The sequence below is a fragment of the Eucyclogobius newberryi genome, unplaced genomic scaffold (assembly GCF_026437365.1).
Source record: "Eucyclogobius newberryi isolate DKJ021-1_F unplaced genomic scaffold, fEucNew1.0.hap1 SCAF_2, whole genome shotgun sequence".
Classification (NCBI taxonomy): Eukaryota; Metazoa; Chordata; class Actinopteri; order Gobiiformes; family Gobiidae; genus Eucyclogobius; species Eucyclogobius newberryi.
Window position 1 is genome coordinate 6,887,570 of NW_027315834.1, and position 15,707 is coordinate 6,903,276.

A 15,707-nucleotide genomic window follows, 5' to 3' on the forward strand; every position below is an offset into this window, starting at 1 on the left:
TGATGTCTCTTATTTAAAATCATTGGTTTGTATTTAATAAAAATAATTTAATTACAAAGTTGTTATTGCATAGCCTATTATAATTTCTTGTTTGATATCACTGGTAATTGCATGGCTTCAATCAGAATCAGGATTTCTATGTTTCTGACTTCCTGAGGGTCACACAAAATATATAATAAATGGACACATTTTATTGGACATATTTTACCATAAAAAGTTGTTTCTCTCATTCTCTTCCCTATGTTCGATGGAACTTACTTTTGAATTGTGAAATGGAAACTATTAACAATTAACCAGCCTTCAGCCTTGGGTCCGTCAATCAATATTGTTAAGATTGTAAAAAGTAGTAGCCTGCATGGTCAAATTTCCACATACCCAGAAGGCTCACTGGTCTACCGTCTCCTCTGTACCTTAATTAAAATCAGAATCAGAAAAGGTTTATTGCCATTGCACAAACATAGGAACTTGCTTTGGTGATGCGGTGCAACATAAAACAATGAACAATGATAAAACAACATATATAAAATAAGAAATAATGATAACAAAGCCAGTTTAGTTGTCAAATGTAAGTCATTACCTGCTGGTGGGTTGGTTGAGACCCTGGATACAACCTCATTATTTAATCACAAAACTTGGTAACTGTGTGAATTATCACATCTCAACAAGGCCTTGTTTCAATCTTGGCTTTTTCCATAAGAGGTCAAAATTCAATTAAGATAATGGTTGACACTTTAAATTGCAATGATTTATGAATATGATTATTGATATTATAATTTTGATGGTGTTTATTTTTAGGAGAAGGTTATTTGGGTCCATTATCCAAGGCTGACCAAGTTGTTGTTGTTGTTGTTGTTGTTGTTGTTGTTGTTTTATGGCGGTTGGCATCCGAGTGTTGCATTACCGCCAGACTTTATTCCTTAGACTGTTGTTGCTGTTGTTATTGTTTTATGGCAGTCGACAGCCGAGTGTCGCATTACCGCCAGACTTTATTCCCCAGACTTTGTCGTAGTCCTAAAAGTTGTTCTTCCAGTGCTTTGACCTCCAGTGCCGTCTCGGCTATTGCAGTTTATATGTGAGCCGCTGGGGGTGCTCCTGTGTCATTGTTTGCTTCTCCACTCTGCACGCATGCGCAGCGGCCAGAGAAAGACAGTGGAGGAAAATGGCGGATGGTGTGGATCACATCGACATCTACGCCGATGTAGAGGAGGAATTTAATCAGGTAAACGCAATCTCCATTGAACGAGCCTTGCGTGGTACGTTTTCAGTCCACGTGCGCAGTTTTGTATGTGTTTTATGTATATTATACCGAGAAATTGCGCTGTTCTGGCGTTGTCTGCGCACAGGCCCGCGCCACCACGCTGCAAGCATCAACACCATTAGCTTTATACATTTTTATCTGCTCAAATTGAAGGTCATTACGGGAACATGTGGACTATAAACACTTGCATTTAACGCGTTTGCTTAGCGTTGTTGTCCCGAGCGACACAAAGCGCCTGCTTCACGCCTTGCCACGGCCTCTTGTGGCCCGCCAGACCTGCGCCATACACTATTGTTAGCTGCGCTGTTAGCTTGGTGCTCGTGCCTTTGTTTTCATTTCGATTTGCTCCAGGTTCTTGTGTATTCATGTGCCTTTGTGCAGTTCTACACCGTTTACCAAGCAGAATATTGTTTGTGGACGTGCTGTGGGTGTATGCACTGATCTTTGTATCGTTTGTATTGTTTATTGCGCTTCCGTTCTGTGTTCACTTTCATTCATACGCATCCCGTTTTCCTCCTCCTGCTCAACAGTCCCGCCCAGTCCTGGCATATTTCCGGAAGTTCAATTTTTACCGTACACTTTTTGAGTTTTAAAATCACGACGGAGGCTAATCAGCTACCAATTATGTGCCAATTATTGTTACTGTGCAGAACACTGTTGTTTTCAATCCAAAGAACACGTTTAAAACTTGGTGAAATAGTTTGATAACGAAGGTGTTTCAACGTATATACAAACGTGTATATGGGAGAAATTAAGCTTCTGGCTTAAAGATAAAGGAAATGCCGTTATAATCGCGTGCCATAGTTAAAACAAGATCTTGAAATATGTGCATTTGATCTTGTACACAATAACCTATGATTCCCAATAATAGAGGAGACTCTCTAGTGGCCCCCATAGTCTAAAACCAGCTGAGCAATAATTGGTATGGAAAAGTGTATACTTTTTGCTTGTATTAATGTATAACTTTATTAAATTGTAATCAGTATTTTTTTACATTGGCAGAGGCAATGCATGACACATTTAACCCTCATTAAATTAAAAGTGCCTGTGCCCCTGTAGTTTCAATACAAATATGTGGGAAATGCTGATATCAATGACAATATTCACTTCAAGCTCAGTGTTTATCGCTGTAACAGTCTTGTATTATTCAGTCAAAAATAACTCTTCAGCCTAATTTCAGCTATTTTGCTGATGCTTGGTTTCATAAATATTTCTTAATTTTAACCCCTGTCTTCCCGTGTTCAGCAGGAGGCTGAATATCCAGTTCATGAACAGATTGACCTGTATGATGATGTCATTTCCCCATCGGCCAATAATGGAGACGCTCCAGAAGATCGTGATTACCTGGACTCTGCACCAGGGGGCACTGAGGGAGGGAAAAGTGCCCCAGCTAACGTAGTGTACAACTACTCGGGAAAAAGAATAGCCCTGTACATTGGAAACCTGACATGGGTATAGTGCAACTATTATTCTTATAGTAAAGAAATGGAAATAAAACAATGTAAACTTTGTTGTTGTGTTGTGCAGTGGACCACAGATGAAGATCTTACTGAAGCTATACGGTCAATTGGCATAACAGATGTTTTGGAAATCAAGTTTTTTGAAAACCGAGCAAATGGCCAGTCTAAAGGGTAAGCATCACACTATTTTGTTTTAAGGTTCTTAATTCAATTTATTTTACTTATTTCATATACTAGGGGTGTGATTCTTAAATGTCATGCTACGCATTGTACACATGCTTCGATACACGATCGATCACGATGCAAAAAGACAGATGTTTTAAAATTGCAGATACAGTTTTAATGAATTTTTACACCCCTTTCTAATACTCTTCATATAATTATATTTTTTTAGGTTTGCACTGGTTTGTGTGGGGTCTGAGGGGTCGTCCAGGAAGTTGATGGACATGCTCTCAAAACGTGAGCTTCACGGACAGAATCCGATCGTTACACCGTGTAACAAACAGTCCCTCAGCCAGTTTGAGATGCAGTCTCGTAAAAGTAAGAAGAAAAATGTGTTGCACTTGAGCGGCACCACAGGTTGTCATCTTTGTGTTCATATAGGCTATATTTAAAATGTTTTCTATGAAATCCTGGCTCAGGTACTTCGGGACAAATGTCTGGAGAAGGTAAGGCCGGCCCACCTGGCGGCAATCGTGGAGGATTCCCCATGGGAAGAGGCGGGAGGGGCAGGTACCCTGGCCCCCCTGGCCCCGGGGACCGCTTTCCCGGCCCTCCGGGCCCTGGAGGACCACCACCACATTTCCCAGGTACAAAATGAATGCAATTGCAAACTTTGCATTGATCTAACTCTTGGGTAAATGTGTTGACATCAGTATAAAATTAACACAACTACTACTGTCAAAATTTTGAAAAAAACAAACATTCATTATCTGGATATATACCCCACCAGAGGCAGTTTGTATGTGGATATTTTAACATTTACTTAACAGCAGACTTTGTAAACTCAAATACCGTTCTTTTCGGGGTATATATCGCTTCTGAATAAAAGCCGCGCACACAATATTTACGAAGAAAGTAGAACTTGTCCATATACGGGCCGCAAAATCACAGGTGCCCCCATTCTAACATGATATTAACACATAAATAAATGCGGTAGTGATGCGTCTTTTGAACTGGGGGTCTCGTGGCTCTGAGCAGCTAATTGGACTAATTTCTAAGTGAATAGGAGTTGGATTGTATAAAAGACACATCATTTTGAAGCCTGGACACTTCACAGCTGTCCCTACTATCCCCTTTGTCCGCAATTACTCTGTGTGAGGTGATTTACCTGTGTGTGTCTTCACATCTAGTTGATCTGCTCCTGTGCTCGTACTTATCGAGTGAGTGTTACGTTGTAACATGAGATATTTACACAGAAGTATGGTCCACGGTAGTGATGCACAAATTGTCTTTTGACCCGTGAGTCAGGTCTGGCCAAGAAAGATTAATTTCAATGTGCCAGGTTCTAACTGCAGACCCCTATATTGCATGTCCGCACTCAGAATGTCTTTGTATTCTGCCGCGTCTGTATTCACTTCCTCATCAGGCTAATGCCTCTGTGAATACGAGTCTGATTTATAATGAAACACATCGTTTTGAAGCTTAAATGATAGAAAACACGATGTATCCCTATATAGACAGTGCTTCCACCAACGCGTTCTTCTACAGCGTATTCATGCTAGATTGTTCCCTGGTGGCCGTTTGCCAGTAAAAATCTATAAATTAGACGCACCGTTATAATGACCGCAGGGTTCAAAGAATGGGGGGAAAGTAGCGGCATAAAATCCGAAAAATACCGTAGTCTAGGCTTGTTTCCTTTTTAATACACAAACTAACCAGGATCACAGGTCAATGTGCTATTGTGATAACATAGAAATTAAGACATAGTACTGAGTGGAATCCTAATTACATTAATCTGTGACAATTCACCCATAAATGCTGTATTCAAACACAATAATATGTTAAAGCAAAACAATGTAAAATAGACAAGAAAAAATAAGCTTTTCAGGCTCTAAATGAAGATATTAAAAACAGATTGAACGCAGTTTACATAAATTACGTCAATGACTCGAGGATTATTTTTATTGAAAATTAAATTTAATTTGTGAATTTGTGGAAGTTTGTAAGTGTTTTAGCTAAGTTGGTAGGGATTTGCTGACCGAGTTGTCCGTGGCCTGATGGACAAACCTTTTTGTCTCATAAATCTGAGACACGATTGTCCACCGCTGAAATCTTCAATCCTCTTTTCGGCAGCGATTGTTTTGGCTTTCAGTCGGATCTGCACTGGGCGAAACACCTTGGCCGTTTGCTCTCTGTGTGTTCACCCAGTCTTCAAGACTGTTCAAGTTCGGATCATCTGCTTTTATTTCCTTTTTGAAGGCTTTTGTCAAATTTTGTGTTGAGTCAGTTGTTCTGAATGGCCATGTTCTGTCCGGCGTCAACGTCTCACCATCGAGTCATTGATACCAAGCTTAGGTGCAGCAGCTCCATTTCCTTCTTTGTCTGCCATATCGACTGCATTTAACTTAAAAGCTGCATCCTATGGATTTTTTCATGTGTTTGCCATGATGAGACCACCCCTAGTCGTCGTTAATTCGTTAATTAGCCGCATCGTTATAGGCTGCAGGATTCAAAAAGTATGCAAAAAATAGCAGTTTATTGGCCTGAATTTGACTGGTAATTAAACTGTAATTCCCTTTGCAGACAGTAGATTGCCTCAACAGGTGGGCGGGTTAAACACCAGGGATTGATTCAATTTTGTTTGTTTTAAACATAATTTTCATAAACTTTAGATGTCAAACTAAAGGTATTCAAAAGTATGTTTTTTAAAGGTATAAATATTATACACAATAAGGTGTATTGAGTAAAACTGAAGTCCTGAATGATGCGGAGTAGCTAGGCTGTACTGGACTTGGCTAAATGCGGGTGTCTGTTCAAGCGAAACATGTTTACAGAAGTTCTGCCTCGGCACGAAAAAAACGTACACCGCCTCAAGTCGCCACGCGATGGACTAAACCAATGTGTCACAGCTGAAGGGGTAGATCGGTTCTATTTAGACTTTCATAAGCGAGTGTGTGAATAGTAATCATATACATTCTGATTTAGTTTTTAACCGCTAACACTTCTTTTAAAGTGTTGTCGTGCCACCAGCTAATGCTTATGACATGTGAAAGATCAATACAGAGTATACCAGTTATTTTCCCATGTAAATGTTTTTTTTAACTTTCAGGCGGTATGCAGGGTCCTCCGCGGCCCCCTCCTGGACCTCCGTTACATCCGGGCCCCCCTGGACCCCCCCCTCCAGGCCAAGGTCTCCCTCCACCCCTGGGTGGGCCGCTGGGGCGTGGAGACAGGCTTCCTCCCCCTGTACTGTTCCCTGGTCAGTTTGGGCAGCCTCCTCTGGGGCCATTGCCTCCGGGTCCTCCTCCTCCAGGGTACGGCCCTCCGCCCGGGCCTCCTCCCCCTCAGCAGGGACCCCCACCTCCGGGCCCGTTCCCCCCGCGCCCTCCTGGTCCCATCGGTCCTCCCTTGGCATTAGGCCCCCCTCCTCACATGCCAGGCCCCCCACCAGGAGGACCACCGCCCGCCCCACATGTCAACCCAGCCTTCTTCCCCCCTCCAGGCAACAGTATGCCCCCCAACGACAGAGGCCCCCCAGGACCCAATGACCCGTACGGGCGCCCGCCGCCCTATGAGAGGGACTTTGGACACGGAGGACGGTAAGGCACAGGCTTGTGTAGGAGTACGCCACAGCGGAAGCTGATCTTTCTTTTCTCTTGTTTTAGGGACATGGACTCCTCTCGGGCCCCACTGAGTGAGGCAGAGTTTGAAGAAATTATGAACCGAAATAGAGCCATCTCCTCCAGCGCCATCTCCAGAGCCGTGTCTGACGCCAGCGCAGGTAAACACTGCTTTGTTAAAGCTCACCTAATCCCTCAAAAGGCTTCAGCACTAATGCTGCTGTTTTCTGAATGCAGCGGACTACGGCAGTGCCATCGAGACTCTGGTCACAGCCATCAGTCTGATCAAGCAGTCCAAGGTCTCTGCAGACGACCGCTGTAAGGTGCTCATCAGTTCCCTGCAGGACTGTCTGCACGGCATCGAGTCCAAGAGCTACGGCTCGGCCAGGTAAACGCTCGCTCACTCAGACTTCCTCTTTACACCCAGCATTCCCACACACTGTAGTTTGACTGGGCTTCCTGTGCCGCCAGAAGAGAGCGGTCTAGAGAACGCGATCACAGCCGGTCGAGGGAGAAGAGCAGGCGTCACAAGTCCCGCAGCCGAGAGCGCGACCGTCACGAGGACTACTACAGGGAACGCAGTCGAGAACGGGACAGGCACCGCGAGAGGGACCGTGACAGAGACCGAGAGAGGGAGAGGGAGTACAGGCACCGCTAGCGCACAGGTCAGTACCTGCTGTGTGTGTGCTCTTTACTCCTTTGTGTTTAAAGGCCATCAATGTTCAGAGCAGACTGGTATATAAGGTACAAGAAGACCTGATGAGGTAAGCGAAAGACGAGTATGAGGTAAGTCTAACTATGGCATTCATTTATGTACTGTTGTTTCACTCAAATGATATTTCTAAATCACATATTTGCTATTCATGCCAAGTGCAATTTATGGTCCATGGCGATTATAAAACACATACAGGTCAATCACCTGCTCTATAAGATTTGTATTACTCAAACTGTTCATTTGTATTGTATATTTTTATTGAAATGAATAATGAAAAGTACATTAAATGTAAGAGGCTGGGAATTCTAGTTGAGAAACATAACTTTAAATGTAACTTGTTTGTTTGATCTGAATATAGGTTGATAAATACAAGACAGTATAAAATTATTGAAAGAATAAATGTGGTATTTTTCATTATTGGGTGATAAACACTACATATCATATGAAATGTGTGATTGCCACTGATTTTAATCAGTCAGATCATATTGTGACACAGTGTATTGACTTGTGTTATTTGACTTGTATGTTTGAGATTATGGACTATTCAATTTGTTTGCTAAAATATTTGACTTGACCAGTTTAAATGTACAATGCAATTGCACGTGTATACCATTTTTGATTTGGCTTTACAATTTATAACGAAGTATGGTAAAGCAAGTAAAAGTAACTGACATTTTACCTTGTGAATGTTGTGTATATTGCCGCTGAAAAGATAAAGGAGCACTTTTAAATTGTTAATGTATGGTTTTGAACATGTCTATATGACACATTTGTCAAGACATTTGACAAGTGGTGCATGTCGATAAAAGATTAAATGGCATTTGTGATTTGAATGTTATAAGATCAGAGCAGGGTAAAAAATGCAGTATCCGAACTGCCTTTGTTACTGGTGAATGTTGTCCATAAAATGTCCCATGCTGTGGTCATTGTGAGTTTTGCCAAAGATGTTTTTTATCAAACTGGGAGTCCTATGTCAATCTTTAAAAAAAAATAAACCAGCTAATTACAATATTGAGTCTGAGACATGAATTGGAAAATGTAATGATTTGTTCTATGGCTTGTCTGTGGTTATTGAACCTGAGTATTGACCAAAAGTCCCATTTTATAGTGCCTGCATATTTATCTGATCGTTGGGTTCATTGTTTAGGATGTTGGTAAATTACTACTTTTCACCGTAAAACCCCTTAAATGTGCCAAGACTGAAATCTTTGCAAACATGTATGTATTAATAGTCCAAAGCTGCTAGATTATGGTGCCAAAGCTACTGACGTTTGTTTGGAAGCGGTGTATGTACACCGCTATGTAGTCCTTATTCTGAGCTAACCAGTCTAAGCAATTTGAACTGAAATATACAGTCATTGGTTACAAATGCGTATACTTTGTCCTTTTTAAAGCACAGCGCATAACCCATCTGAACTTTGAGACTTGCATGTGGAAACAGGTAGTCTGAATAATATATAGTCTTTTTCAAAGCTTGTTTTTGCATACATTAAAAGTAAATTAAGAGATTTAAGATTGTTGTGGGTAGTTGTTGTTCTAGATGAGATTGAATTTGCTCTGTCAAACCAGGATCAACCAGAACTTTGATGTAAAAAAGATGTTCAAATACAAACTTTACAGTTTATGCCTAAATTATAAAGTGCATTGATCAGGGGTGTCCAAACGCTTGTCAGGGGGTCACACACTGGTGGACATATTTTCAAGTTAAGTCTGTCCCAAAACTCCAGTCTTCATTTGATCTCACACTAAATGTTACATATTGGGGATTTGGGTTGATATCAGTTTGTTTTTTAAGTTGTTGTGTAATATGTCTTGGGCTGTTTTTATTGGCTAAATGACCAGTTTTGGCCCCCTGGCCATAGGTTGTACACCCCTGAATAGATAAAAGCCAACCTCATCAAGGTAAGCAGTAACTGTGATGTGTGAATTCTACATTAAACTGTCATTGATCACTTGTATTTGTTGGGCAAAAGAGTTCATAATGGATCAGTCAATGAAAATATTGAGGAAAAGAATTTGATTACAATTTTGTTGACATCAAATATTGTAGTGTAATTGTTCTAATAATGGAAATAAACCTCGCTAATCTCCAGCGTTGCATCACTATTTGATCAACTGTTGGAAATCCTAAAATAATACCTCTTTTCCACAATATTCTGAGTTCTTGTGCACCTGTTTGACCCTGGTTTGGTTATTCGTGTGGATTACAATATTTGTAAGTATGTGTAAAACTTCATTAATGTTTTTGCAACTAATGTTCGTATACAAGTTTGCATGCACCAAAATTAGTCCATGGAAACGAATGATCCTATATTTTTCATAGATATACCGGTACCTAATTACATTTAAAGTCAAATCTTGTTCATGACTGAAGTACATATTTCAATTTGCCACATGTGCAATACCATTGTCCTGCAATGTATCTCTTAGTGAATGTTAAGTAGACATTGCTTTTTAATGAAATATCTTGACACTTAATATTCACTGAGCAGAGTTTTCAGTGATTCTGGCAGCTTAACTGTCCTAAACTTTAAATAGAACTTTCTTCCTCTTTGTAGTTTTGTGATGTCTTTTGTCCTTTTTTGTTTCTGTCTCAAATGAAGTAGTTTTTATCTGTCTTTTTATGTTTTAGGTTGCAACATGAGTTGTTACACTGCTAATATTAAATGTATGGATTTTACTGTATTATTAAAATCCGCTTGATATTTATTTATATGAATATTTTAAATTCTTAATGGCTTGTACATGCCAGTGCAGGCCACGAATAATTAAATCGGTGTGAACAAGGTTTTCAAGCCAAATAGACTTGTTTGTATAATGTTGCATAGCACCAGATGTTTGTGGGAGGGTGAATTTAATTTAAAAAAAAAAAAAAAAACTATCTGTGGTGCACGGTGGCAAAGGCGGTCAGCGCTCTTGCCTCCCAAGAAGGAGATCATGGGTTCAATTCCCGGACCAGACCAACATCACACGATCTCTCTGGGTGGAGTCTGCATGTCCTCCCCGTGTTACCGTGGGTTCTCTCCGGGTTCTCCGGCTTCCTCCCACCGTCCAAAGACATGCATGTGTTAGGTAAAATTGGCAACTCTAAATTGGCCCTAGTGAATGAATGTGAGAGTGAATGGTTATCTGTGTGTGCGTCTGTTTGGCCCTGCGACGAGTTGGCCACTGTCCAGGGTGTACCCCGCCTAAGGCCCAAAGTCACTGGGATAGGCTCCAGTCACCCGCGACCCCGAAAGGGAACAAGCGGTAGAAAATGAATGAATGAATCTCAATCTGGGAGTGATTCACCATAGGCGTCATAAAGGGAATGCATTGTATAAAATTGACAATCTGTTACTGTGCATGATCCTTGTGTCTGCGAAGGTTGGGTCAACCCGTCTTCAACAGGAACAAAATGAACAAAATTCGTATCCCAAGTGACGGTGGGTTGAGCCCAGCCCTGGCGTGCACTGTGGACTAGTGTAGACATGACTGTTGTGTAGGGGAAATGTTTTTGGGCAGCCTCCAACCAAACTCCACCCTTCATTCTGACACGTTTCAGCTCACGAGGATCAGGATGAGGAAGGATCAGGACGAAGCGGCTGCGTGATGGAACACCTCGTCGCTCCTCATCGCTCCTCTCTGCTCCTCTCTGCTCTTCTGCCCGACCACTGCGGAGGCCTGACTCTGTAAGCCTCTTATTAAACACACTATATTCATGGTTTACTAAAGATGAAAGAAAACTTTCCAAACTGTTCTTTTGTTTTTATGACGTTTTATTTCACAATGAAAGTGATTAAAGTGTGGTGTTCTTCGCATAAAACTAGAAACAGGCCGCAGCTCCCTCCAATGGACAATGCAGAAAATATATTCTCATGCTTTATTTTATTTTGGCTTGTACTGTGTACATTCAGTTTAGACATTAGTTTTAATAGGTACATATTTGATGTTCTTCCACCCCTCCCCCGTTCTCATTTATTCTTTCTATGGTTAGAATGTTTGTAAGTGTCTCTGCTTTGAATAAATCTCATGGTGTTGTAATAAAATGTTTACTGAGGTACACTGTGCATTTGGTGACTTCCTCCACACTGTTCTTTATTTCTATTGAATGTGGACTTGTCCTTAAGGATGTTTTCATACAAGCAAGAACTTGATGGTAATATGTGAAAGCATGGCCAATTTTATTCCTTGTAAATCATGAAAGTAGCTATCACACAAAACGTTCCCACTAAACGTTATTTTTGCTTTAGTATTTCCTGTGGCAGAGGTTTTTAAAACGTCAGTTGTGTGTGCACTGATTGTACAGTTCTGCATTTTAAAGTGCCATATATTAATTTGGTCCAGTAACTGATTTTCTGTGTACAACCCGAATAGAGAAGTGTTCTTTTTGTGTGAGTTCGGTGTTAAATGCCTTCATTTGAAATTGAACTCCTCACTTGCTGTATGAGTGCCAGACGTTGTCCCTTTTCTAAATTGTAGATCATTTTGAAGAGTTTTGTAAACCCGTTCATATTGCCTCAGATGACGTTTTATACAAAAATGTTTCATGTGTGGTTCTGCTGTCGATGGCACCAAAAAAAAAAAAAAACATGTTCCTACTTTGTAAATGTGGGGCAGAATTTTTTTTTTTTTTTTAAGGGAAGCTTGTTTATGGCCACGGGGTAACACAATTGTATATGTGTTTTCTATTGACTTAATGGTTCCTTCTGCAGCTGTTCAGGTAAGTGTTTACAGCTCCATTAGGCTTTGGGACAGACTGAAGCAGCCCATCACAAGCCTGTGGCTCCATGATACAAATCCAACTTGTAAAATATTTTCTATAAATATCTTTTTCTGAAATTACTTTGAGAGATTGTTTTTGCACATAATTGCCAGTCTGCTCTTACGATCTAATAAAACTGAAATCTACATTTCTATGGCCCATGATTATTCATTTTATGGTTCTCAATGTGTTTACTTGTTTTTCAGTGAAAGCTGACTAGAAAACATGCAATGCCACTTAAAACAAATATAAAATTAAATTGAAGTCCATTTCTTACAATAATGAACAAATTTAACACTGTATATATCTTAAACTGAAAAAAAAATCTTATGTCTTTGCAAATAACCATTTCATATATTCTAGGAAAATATAACTAGTGTTTTATGTCCTCAAAGTGGAAACAAATACCAAATTGCTGTTGAAATGAAAATTTGAAAGATTTTCAAAATTGTTGGAAGAAAAACCTATTCATTACAAACCATATGTATGGTTGCGTTTGCAGTGTTGGAGAACAATACATGTGACTCTTAACTAAATTTTGATAGAATTACACAGGGCTGTATCACAAACCTAACTCATGTTTTTAATTTTATAAAATATGTTTTCATTTAGTTAGCAAAGTGCCATCACTCACTTATGAAAGCCAAAACTATATAAATGGTTTAGAAGTTGGCTTACCAATTCTATCTTCCATCCATCCATTTCTAACGCTTGTTCCCTTTCGTGGTCGCGGGTGACTGGAGCCTATCCCAGTGACTTCGGGCTTTAGGCGGGGTACACCCTGGACAGTGGCCAACGCTTCGCAGGGTTCACACAGACATAGACCTCTTGAGATTGGTAAATATATGCCGGAACCATTGTTTCGCTTTGCGCACTGTCCGGACGACGTACGGAGCTGCACATCCGGTCCTTGTTTTGGCTGGTGGTTTGAAATGAAACCGGTGTTGTAGAAGTTCTATTTTAGCTTCTAAATGGAAGGATTTACGGCTCTAAAAGCTTACAGTGGAGCTGTAACAATCTAATGCTTGCCGTTTATAACATTTTCATGTAATATGTTTAAAAAGATGAGTGAATTTGGTCCAGATTCCGGAGGGAGGGTTAAGGTAATTGAGCATTTATCCATTTGTCATGTTGGTAAGAGATTTGGGAGTACAAACATTGCAATATTTAGTGTTGAATTGTTTTGGCAGGGGATCACGATTGTCAAGCCGATTGTGTTTGGAAATGTAGCCCGTTATTTTGGAAAGAAAAGAGAGGAGGATGGCCACACTCATCAGTGGTCTGTTTACGTGAAGCCTTACAGGAACGAGGTAACGTCTGAATTCTGCATCCAACTAAAACATTTTACTGTCGATTTCTCAATTAAAAAGGCTGATTAAAAATGATAGAATCTCGATTCAAATTTGACCAATTCCACAGCTATAAATTGTTGAGTGGGTTTTTTATCCTTATTTTGAATAAAATGTTGAACGTTTGAGGAAAAAAACAACCAAATGAACCCTTAGTCTCCTGTGAAATTATTGAAATGTTTTTCCTTTTTTTTAATTCCTTAGCCTGGTAATTTTTGGCTATTGTAATTTTGTTGTATATCCTGTCTTGTCTGCATTTTCAGGATATGTCTGCCTATGTAAAGAAGATCCAGTTTAAACTACACGAAAGCTATGGCAACCCTTTGAGAGGTCCTCCCATTTGTACCTGTTGTTGAACCTTTATCTTTTTCAATTGGCTTTTGCAAGTAATGTTTTAACTTTTTTTTTTTTTTTTTTTTTTTTTTACTTTCAGTTGTGACTAATCCTCCCTATGAGATCACAGAGACCGGCTGGGGAGAGTTTGAAATTATCATCAAGATCTTCTTTATTGACCCCAATGAGAGACCTGTAAGAGTCCTGAGATTTTACAGAGACCAGACTGTGTCATCACACATCCTATTTTAAATATAATTAATAATAATATGTTCTCATAATACAAAAGCCCTGCATAAAGTCCAAAACCGCAAATGCCAAAGGACGGTCCCATAAAGCTTGTGTGACCTGTGGCATTTCCAACAAAGTTCATCCAAGGATTATTCATTGAATAGATTTACCTTAGCCTCTCTCCTAATCTCTCTCTCTCTCCTATATTGTTTTGAGACTTTGTTTTTGACCCATGGTCACATAATATACCATTTGAAGGCTTTGCTGAGTAATGGGGATAGCAGTAGCAGTTAGCCTAATGTTAAACCAATGTAGATTTTAATATACTAAATACTAAATATAGCGGCCATTTAAAAATATTCTGTATAAAATGATAATTGTATTTATTTACTCGTAACCCAACAGTTCGGATTGTTCCACCGCACTTTCGTTTACTTAAAAAAAAAACTTTGGATAAATGTTACCCTAACTCTACATGCACACGTTTAACCTTTTTTTTAACCAGGAGAACACCATTGACATCAAAAACCTCTTTTTCAAGGGAGTCCTGTCCAAGTGTCTGCAACGTTACAACAAACATACATTGAAATAACATGATGACACAGGTTATGAAAAACAAATCACACTTTTTAGACAGTCTCATGCTTTCAGATTTGTTTTTAAGGACCAGAACTCAGTCAATCTTCAGTCTTTCTGCAACATGTTTTGGGTGAAATCTATTTGTGTGGATTAAGGCTGTTTTCTCCAGCTCTGTGCAGAAGTAAAGAGTACTGACATGTGGGCATTTCTCCTGTAGGTTACACTGTACCATCTCCTGAAGCTGTTCCAGTCTGACTCCAGTGCAATGCCCAAGAAGACTGTAGTTTCAGAGTTTTATGATGAAATGGTAGTTTTATTTTTATTTTTGTTACAGCGTTTAACAAAATGTTTAAATGGACAAATACGATACGAGCAACCAATGTTCTCTTTCTGCAGATTTTCCAGGATCCTACAGCTATGATGCAGCAGCTTTTAACTACATCAAGGCAGCTCACTTTGGGGGCGTACAAACATGAAACAGAATGTATGTCTGAAAACGGCATATTTCTATTTTTTTTTCTTCAATTTGTGCTGTTTAAATTGGTATACATAAGAGTCTCCAGTTAATCTATAGCGCCATTTTCTGTTCAGCTTTATTGTGTGGTAAATTATTACAATCTTCAATTTACCCTTTTATTCAAATTTGAAATCATTCCAAGTACCCCCTGGTCAGGGCTCATGTGCTAAACAACTCATAAAATACATGCTTAAACCATCATAATGCAAACAGATATAACTATTTGTCATACATTTGAATTACCAGGTAATTATCAGAGATGGTCATCCATCCATAAACTAAGAGTGAAGCCAAAAGAACATTTAATAAATATGACAATGTCTTTGGTAACCTACCCTTTAAACAAGGCTGTAACCAAAATTAGTCCAAAATGAGCTTCTAGAATCAGAACACTTATTTATGTTTTATTTCCTTTAGTTGGTGAACAAGAGCAGAAGACAAAAGAAAAAGTAGAAGCTGCAAAGAAGAGAACGAGCCAGGAGATTGTTGAGCTGAAGGACAAACTAAAGGCCAGTCGAGAAAACATCAACCACCTCAAATCAGAAATCCGAAAACTAGAGGAAGATGGGGAGCAGAAGGAGCACTGAAAAATAAAATGAAATGAAATGACATCAGGCCTGGACTTGATTTAGCCACGAATGTTCTCTTAATATTAAATAATCTACCCAGTTAAAGGTCATTTGGAGATAAGTCCTATCCACATTACTTAATTCTAGTGCTTTGTTTAATATTCATAGTT

General features: G+C 39.6%; 2 protein-coding genes across 6 annotated transcripts; both read left to right on the plus strand.

The window, feature by feature from the left end:
* The first annotated feature begins 1,133 nt into the window (after window positions 1-1,133).
* cpsf6 (cleavage and polyadenylation specific factor 6) lies at window positions 1,134-12,111 on the plus strand. 4 transcript variants are annotated; one of them, XM_072455341.1, is made up of 10 exons: window positions 1,134-1,219; window positions 2,504-2,710; window positions 2,786-2,889; window positions 3,113-3,258; window positions 3,360-3,527; window positions 5,990-6,479; window positions 6,546-6,661; window positions 6,738-6,888; window positions 6,972-7,165; window positions 10,760-12,111. In XM_072455341.1, exons 1-9 carry the CDS (start codon window positions 1,160-1,162, stop codon window positions 7,156-7,158), a joined length of 1,629 nt encoding a protein of 542 aa, XP_072311442.1. In that variant the 5' UTR covers window positions 1,134-1,159; the 3' UTR covers window positions 7,159-7,165; window positions 10,760-12,111. The 4 variants fall into 4 exon arrangements, with proteins under 4 accessions (XP_072311442.1, XP_072311443.1, XP_072311444.1 ...); XM_072455342.1 differs by having other exon boundaries at window positions 6,975-7,165; XM_072455343.1 differs by having other exon boundaries at window positions 2,507-2,710.
* A 787-nt stretch (window positions 12,112-12,898) lies between these two features.
* Window positions 12,899-15,589, plus strand: yeats4 (YEATS domain containing 4). 2 transcript variants are annotated; one of them, XM_072453431.1, is made up of 7 exons: window positions 12,899-13,062; window positions 13,150-13,269; window positions 13,572-13,638; window positions 13,742-13,836; window positions 14,669-14,758; window positions 14,848-14,935; window positions 15,386-15,588. In XM_072453431.1, exons 1-7 carry the CDS (start codon window positions 13,012-13,014, stop codon window positions 15,553-15,555), a joined length of 681 nt encoding a protein of 226 aa, XP_072309532.1. In that variant the 5' UTR covers window positions 12,899-13,011; the 3' UTR covers window positions 15,556-15,588. The 2 variants fall into 2 exon arrangements, with proteins under 2 accessions (XP_072309532.1, XP_072309534.1); XM_072453433.1 differs by lacking the exon at window positions 14,669-14,758 and having other exon boundaries at window positions 15,386-15,589.
* The last annotated feature ends 118 nt before the right edge of the window (window positions 15,590-15,707 follow it).